This window comes from Microtus ochrogaster, linkage group LG4, assembly GCF_000317375.1.
Source record: "Microtus ochrogaster isolate Prairie Vole_2 linkage group LG4, MicOch1.0, whole genome shotgun sequence".
Classification (NCBI taxonomy): Eukaryota; Metazoa; Chordata; class Mammalia; order Rodentia; family Cricetidae; genus Microtus; species Microtus ochrogaster.
In genome coordinates, this window is record NC_022030.1 from 14,252,391 (window position 1) to 14,260,681 (window position 8,291).

The window sequence follows — 8,291 nt, forward strand, 5'->3', positions numbered from 1 at the left end:
GAGAAACAAAAGCCAGATAATAAAGGGTCTTTTTATCCAATGTCTACAGAGTTTATTCTGAGAGTTGTGGGGAACTTCAAGAGTTTACAGGTAATGTTAAAGAAGAAAAAGTGGCCAATGGTTCAGAAAGGGTAATAGCCTAAAATTACCCTTCAGAAAATGAGCCTTATTAGGAGTGAGGGGGCTTTGCTACCATGGAAGCCATGATGGTGTCTTGAGGTGGTGGAGCGTTAGAAGGGGCAATACATCATATTATAGGCAAGAGGTGGGGATGTGAGGTAGGAGAACATATAGAAGCATGGCAATTGACTTTGGAGCTAGGGAGATTTCTCAGTGGTTAATAGCACTAGCTGCTCTACTAGAGGACCTGAGTTCAAGTCCCGACAACTATGTCCGTCGGGTCTCAGCCACCTGTATCTCCGGCTCCAAGAAATCCAGTGTCTTCTTCTGACCTGCAGAGGCATCCCCACACATATGCCATGGTGTAGATATAGTGGCATATATGCAGACAAATAAAAGTAAATCTTGAAGAAAAAGGGTTCCCTGAAGGTGAAAAAGTAGAAGAGGCAAAGAGAGTCATCGTTGCCAGCATGGTGGATGCAGGAAGTACTCAATCCAGAGAGACAGAGAAGTCGGGGAGCTTGGCCATAGCTCCACATGATAGAGATAAGGAAGTGTGTTTGTCTATACCTTCCTATTACATTTGAGGAGATAAGGACCAAGCAGAGCCACAGGGGCTTCTCAATTCATTGTCTCAAGGGACAGGGCAAGGGGTTGCCAGGTCTGCTCTTAAAGCAGCAGGCATGACCTTACAGGTAGGACCAGTCACCAGCCTTGGGACAAATGGATTAAGGAGACAAAAGACAAAAGTGTGAAGAGACTGCTGGGAATTTGGGTCATTGATAGGGTCACCAAGTTCTTTAAAGTTTATGTTGGGTTTCAGAGACTTACATTTACATTTTAGAGTCTGATTCTTCACATATTTTGTGGTTTCAACAGCTACACTGAAAAACAAGAAGTTCCATTATTAAGTCCCTGGCCACTCACAGATGGATGTTGCCTTTATTGTATTTATTATCTAGTTCCCTATATTTGGGGACTGGGGATGGCATTCAGAACCTCACGTATGCTAGACAGGCAGTCTTGTCAAGCGAGCTCAACCTCCCTAACTGCAGGTCCTAAGTATGAAGTACTTGGCTGTTCTTTCTTCTCAGAGAACTAAGTGTGAGCACTTGTCACAGTTTCTCCGTACAAACAAAATCCCCTGAAGGAAAAGAAACTCAGCTCGATTGTGTATCTCTGTTTCCTTTATTTGATGTTTTCCATTAACAATGTTTGTCTTTTAGGAAACACTTCAGCCCAGTTTTCTGCTCCCTCCAGTCTCAGTTCACAAATCACTTTTATGCCAACAGTTACCTTCTAAAGAATTGATCAAGCCATTCCACAAAGCTTTGTCTCTTACGAACACACACACACACACATACACACACACACACACACACACACACACATCAGTAGGCATTGTTCTTCTGTTGAAAGCTTATATTGAGTGTTGTCCTACACTTGAATTTAAAGATGATCTCTTTAACAGTTACTGTTTTAGAAAGTGGGTGTACATCTACCTGTCTCCTGACATTTTGCATTCCTAATTCAGGGATAATGAAAAGTTCTGATATGCTAAAGGTGTAGGATAACACCGTTGCTCCATTGTTCCTGCTTCTACTTCATACGTACACAATTAACTCTACTTATAGAATAGGTATTTTGACAGACATACAGGTCGAATGCTCATTTTTGAGAGTAGGTCTATGGAAATTTAGCTTCCTGCCGAAGATGACCTTGTATCCCTTTATTTTCTGCCCCGCACACATCGTCTTGTGCTTCATAGCAGGAGATAATGAGATCATTAACTATGTCTCAAGGATGTACATATAATAGAGAAGGAAATCTAAAATGATTTTGCTTGAATCAGCATTAGCTTTTTCAAGAAAAATTATGTAATTAAGTAAAGTAATCATTTTCTTTGTGCTCTTAAGTTTTTGCATTTGTTGGGTAATTTGTCATTACCTTTCCTCAAAAGTTAGAGTTTAAACTACCTTTTAATTGGGATGAATTGTTTCCATGGCATTTCATGAGTATTTCGGGGCTCCCAGGTGACCTGAAAGATTAGGGCCACCTACTTGTTGCAGGTCAGACCGAAGCCTAGAGCCAAGCAGAACACGTTTGCCCATCTGGTTTCCTAGAGTGGATGTCTAGGTAACACCAACCTAGGTGGAAATCTGTCCTGTCCTAAAGAAGCTGCTCTCAATGTGCTGATGACTGGACTCTTTGTGTAGGCCTGAGTAGGAGGAAGACTTCGCTCTCGGTGTATCTCAAGTTGAGGAACTTGGTGTACACATAACTTGAACCATTATATTTCTGAGTGAAGAGCCAGAAAACCCTTTTTAACTTCAATTCTGATATTGATCTTTTAATAATTAGGTAATAAATTCACCTTTCTCATTCAAGTCTCTTCTCCAAGAAAAGCAAAAAATGTAATTGTATCTCCCTTGGAATGTTCTGGACCATTATCTTTAAACAGTGTATAATTTGGGGCGATTTTAGCCACATCCTACTGATCTTTTTAGTCTGATTACTCTGAAATGTGACTACTGTCTTGAAATACGTGTTGTCATAACAGCCATGAAAACTGCTTTGGATTGTCCTGATGGTGAATATCAGGTAGCCACACGTGAATGGGAGATGGCTGAGAACCCTACTCCTTCCGCTTATGTCTGAACTCGCTCTAAATGTTTGTTCTGTGACTTTTGTCTCCCTCTCCCTTTCTGCAGTCCTATCACGCTCATCAGTATGTGGCCAGAGCACTATGAGTGAGTATTCACTGCGCATGCGCACAGGAGGGGCGTTCCGAGCAGGAGCATTAACAGGGGGCTCCACTACTCTTTTTACCTCCTGGGTGACAACACCTGTGGTTTGTTTTGCATGACAGATTCCTTGCTTCACTAATCTTCTAACTGGTAACCTCTGTCGAGACTGAGGATAAAGCCCCCGCCTTTCTTTTCTCTTACAGCCCCTCACACTCGCCTCAGCTCTTTCACGATGACACCCACTCCCGGATAGAGCAGTACGCCACGCGGTGAGTGACGGATAGGCGTCCCCAGCTCGCCCCGCCCCCGAAGCATTTCTGCTTTTGTAGTAGTTGAAAATGCTGCTGACAAACCTTGATGTGGGAGTCTATTTGCACAAGCCACTCTTACACGGGGAACCTGGGCCTTTATCGTTTCATGGTGCGATTTACACATCACAAACACCTGCTTTGTAGTCTATGGAGAGTAGACCTCAGTAGGCGGCGATTCCAGAGCTACTGAGACTCCAGACACCGAGCAGGCAGGATTCGGATAATATAACCTTGTTCCAGTAAATGAAAGGAGCGATTGGAGCTCCTCACAGGAGACCGTGCACATATGAATTGCAGTATGTAATTAAACTTACGTTAGTGCCTGGTTGTTAGGGTTTGTTTTTAAATCCCTGAACAATGCAAAATACAGACCTGCAGGTAGTGTGCAGAACTTTTGGGAAACTGCGTAATATCAACTGTCGGTGAGCCTAGAAGCCAGCTTTGTCCAAACTCTAGTTTAAGAACCATTTAAAAAATGGTAACATTTGAGCTGAATTGAGACTAAGCCAAAGTTTTAGAGAAAGGTACTTGACCTGGTAGAAAACATACAGTGACAAGAATGTGGCTTGTTTTCCAAGCCTCAGAAAGGAAAAGAGTTGAGACACCATGGAACGCAGAAACCGTGGTCTAACACACAGAGCCCAGTTGCTCAGGAGTTGGCTGCCATTCTAGGTCAAGAGAAATCATGGTGAATCTTCAGACTCAAGAGGAACATAATTAGATTTGTGTGTGAAGGTTACTTCACTGCAATGGGGACCGGCTAGAGGGACCGGAAGCCCAGTGAGGAGGCTGCAGACTGGGGTGCAAGATAAGAGCCTACAGGTGCTGAGTGAGTGGCGATCAAATCGCTCCTCACCAGTCCATGGGGGTTCATTTCAACAGTTGTGCGCTATCTGGACCCTTTTCCGTGTGGTCAGAATTCATGAAGATCTAAAAATAATGAATGGACCTGCCCGCTGTGGCACGCAATTTCAGTCCCTTGCTTTTGTATTTTCAGACTGGCCCAGATGGAGAGGACAAATGGATCTTTCCTGACAGACAGCAGCTCTACCACAGGAAGTGTGTAAGTGCATCATGAACTGAGGCTGCCTAAAAGGGTTTCACTGTGAAAAAAAAATGTCGTGGTGACTGGGGCCAAGGAAGGCCACAAAAATCACACCATCTACTGTAAGAGATTTATTGGGGAAGTATGTCGGGCGGGGGCGGGGGGGGAACGCCAATGCCTGCCTCTGAGCAAAGATGGGAAAACAGAGATGACCAGGTCGCTATGGTGGCCTTTATAGGGGGTGTGGAGCATGCACACAGGGAAAATACATCACGGTGGAAACATGTCAAATTAGTGATGACAGGCACATTGGTGGTGAGTCATTGAAGGCAGGGAGGAGCCTGCTTCTGGAATGTGGAAAGTTCTTCATTGACTAACACCCCCTCCTTATGTTATGGTCCCAGAAATAGTCTTCATGGACCATGGCCTCTGAGTTGGGTTCCCAAGCAAAGCTGATGTGTGTTTCCAAAATGTCTATGCACATTTTAACATTTCATGCTTTTAAGCCATGTAAATGAAACAGTTTATTTACTTATTTTTTACGTTAATCAATCAGCTCACCTGCTCTCGAGTAACCAGATTGCTTTATAATAGTATTGATCTGTATTTTTGTGGATGTGGATGCGTGTTGTATGTTTGTATTTGAGTGGATGCGTATGCACATGTATGTAGGTGCATATGTTTGCACATGTGTGTGGAGGCCAGGGATCAACATCGGGTGTCTTTCTCAATTGGTCTCCACTTTTGCGCAGTCTCTCAATGAAAATGGATCTCATTTATTTGCTTAGGTTGGCCCACCAATAGGCTCTAGGGATCTCTCTCTCTTCTCCCCTAGCCCCCTTCAATTCCCATCAGCCTTGGGGTTGCAGATATGTACTACCTCACCTAGATTTTACGTCAGTGCAGGGGATCTGAACTCAAGTCCTCATGCTTGCATGGCTAGCCCTTTGCCACCTGGGTCATCTCTGCAGCTCATAATACTGCCGCTGAATGATAATTTTACAAACGCACATCCCTAGGGTCAGTGCACTTATGCAAATCCCGCTTTTTCTGCTTCCTAACATTTTCTCCATAGTCTCTGTTCTCTTAGCAATGCTACCCACGCAGCTTAGGCATATTTCCCCTGCTGTTCATTTAAAAGTAACTCCCTCGCAAATATTTTATTTTATTAGGAAGCGAGAAAAGCCTCATTGACTTCAGAGTATCTTTTAAAATAGCTTCAGAGCCAGATATTTTATGTCCAGCTTCTTCACTCTGCGCCTTCAGCTTGGTTGTAGAATGCTCTTGGCAAATGCTTTTTCTCTGATGATCGCACTATAATAGATCGTCTTTCTTTGGAGTTTGTTTTGACCTTGTTTTTCACATTAGTTACGAGATGATGTGTAAAAGGCTTCCATAGTTTCAAGTTGATATGACTCATGGGCTCAGTGTGATTTGACCAGGCAGAGAGAGAGGGAGACCTAGGAGGAACAGACAAGTACTAGAACATAGGGCCTACATAGCTTTCAATAACAGAGAGTGGAGATAAACAAGTAGAATACCTTAAATCACTGGTTTTCAACCTTCTGTATGCTGCGACCCTTTACTATAGCTCCTTATGTTATGGGGACCTCCAACCACAAAATTATTTTTGTTGTCACTTCATAACTATAAGTTTGGTACTGTTATGAATCCTAATGTAAATATCTGGTATGTAGATAGTCTTACGTGACCCTGAAAAGATTGTTTGACCACCAAAGGCGTCATGACCCACAGGGTGAGTCCCTCTGCTAAGCATTCTGATAAAGCATGTCTCTCTTGCGTGTCTTTTACAGATGATTAGCTTAAACATGGAAGCTCTTGGGAACTTTTTCAATTTTAAACGTCAAAAGTTGGCATCTTAGCACTTAGCCATCATATAGTCATGGCTTCGGCATTATTATTCAAGTGTTATGAACTAGAAACCAACTGAGCTCAAGATGACAGAGTATTTGCATTGCTCTTTCGTGTGTAACACACAGGTCAGCATTTCATATAAAGTAACTAAATATCTCAAATAGCTTTAAATCGGTCTAATTCTCACGAGTGTTGAAAGTATCAGGAATTAAATGAAATAAAAAACTAATACTTAGGATAAAAATCTAATTTCTTTAACATGTGTTTATCTTAGGGTGTGAACAAAGTACAGGAAATGTCTGCATTTAATATACACTATATTCAAATTAAAATAGACGCTGCTGCAAATTTTATCGCTAACGTTTCAGAGCAAAAAAGATAATCAGATGATTAGCAGCTGAACAGATTTAATCTGCTGCCATTTGATGTGGCGATTCATTCAACAGATGTTTATAGGATACAGGAGAGCAAAGGAGCCCCTTGCGAGAGGCAATTGTTTTGGTAGAAGCCTGGTGGAGTTGGTATAGCCTCACATGGATGTGAGGCTGGTACGTCCTCACGTGGATGTGCAGTTGTAAGTTGTTTGGTAGAACCCTGTTTGAGTTGGTATATCCTCCCTTGTTGTGCACTTGCAATTAAATTAAAATGATAAAAAACTGTTTAAGAGACAGTATTCAGAACTCACTAGCCCTGTTTTATTGTTGTTGTTGTTGTTGTTGTTATTTTGTTCTGTTTTTTATTGTTTTCCTTTTTCCCCCTTTCCTTTTGGATACCATTTTACTATGTGATACAAGTTGGCCTCAAATTTCCAATCTTCTGCCTCATCCTATGAAGTGTCCTTGATGGCAGGCATGTGCCACCACCTTTACCTAATCTTCCTATCCTCTCTGACCCCGAGTTAGGTTTGCTCAGTGACTTGCAGCTGTGTGTCTTCTCCACTCTCTGTATGGAATGGTGAGCTTGCAGTTGCCCACCATGAAAGCCCTTCAGCCACAGAGCTAGGAAAGACCACTGATCAACACTTTCTTGTATGTGCTTGTCGTACCTTCAGTGATAGTCGGTATGCCTGTTTATTGCACCCTCATGTATCATGCTAATTTCTTAGCCCGGAATCAATGCCAGTTTCCCAGTCTTTGACATTGCATACATCCAATACCAAGCACTCCCCATCTTGCCAAAAGCCTGACTCTGGGTGATTGAAGGGAGCATTAATTTTGAGGTTACTAAGTGTCTTTGTAGGGAGAGTTGATCATACACATCTTAGGAAGGGAAATGCCCCAGGTCAGCCCTTGGGACCCTTAGGCAACAATTCCTGAGGCCTTTCTGAGGTTCTTACTCCATCAGCTTTCTGCTGTTGAGGGACACTGTTGCGTGTGGTTCAAAGCGGGAGCTTGGCCATGGTTTGCATCAGAAATCCTGTTTGTAAATCTGAAACCAGGAATAGTCTATTGGTTTTAAAAGGTCATCAAGAGAACCACAGTTCCTTCATTATGTGATAAGTTCTAATTTTGTAACATAGATCGTATTCACTATATGCAAAAAAAATACACTATAATTATATTCATTTAATGATACTTCTTGGTGCAGGCCCTACATTTAAAAAATACTTTCTATTTCAGCCTGATACATACTATTGATACTTAATAACCCTAATCTGATGCATGATGTAGTGTCTACATAATGAGGGTGCTTTTGGTTTTTATTGTACACAATAAAAAACTAAAATGTTTCTATTTTTTAATTTAACCTTTACAACTAATAACTTATGAAGAACATTTAAGGCCCAAATTTGCATACCACGTGTAAATTATTTCTATTCCTTTTATAATTTTGTGGAGATGGCTTTAATTGTCTTCCAAACACATAACAATGTACTGTTAGTGACCATAGTAATTATGACAACACACTATACACCATCAAGTTCACAAAAGGAGGAAACTCACAGAAATGTTGACAACAAAATGCTTTCCTAATAGAATTTCAAGAGATTTCTCAGTGTCCAACTTTAAAAATATTTACTTATTTGTGTATGTGTGTGTGTGTGTGTGTGCGCGCGCGCAGATGTACACCTACATGTGTACAGAGATTAGAGGACAATTTACAGGAGTCTAGTACACTCCAGATATTTGAACCCAGTTCATTAGCAAGCACTCACTTCCTGGGTCATCTCATTGGCTTGACTCTTTTTTTTTT

The 8,291-nt window shown here is 41.8% G+C and overlaps 1 protein-coding gene across 6 annotated transcripts in view; it reads left to right on the forward strand.

The window, feature by feature from the left end:
• Positions 1-8,291, forward strand: part of Utrn (utrophin) — a 521,838-nt gene that overhangs the window by 485,172 nt on the left and 28,375 nt on the right. For all 6 annotated transcript variants that reach the window (XM_013351419.2, XM_026786362.1, XM_026786363.1 and 3 more), the window contains 3 exons: positions 2,832-2,870; positions 3,071-3,136; positions 4,176-4,241. In XM_013351419.2, the coding sequence (XP_013206873.1) occupies positions 2,832-2,870; positions 3,071-3,136; positions 4,176-4,241 (171 nt within the window). The remainder of the gene's footprint in view (positions 1-2,831; positions 2,871-3,070; positions 3,137-4,175; positions 4,242-8,291) is intronic.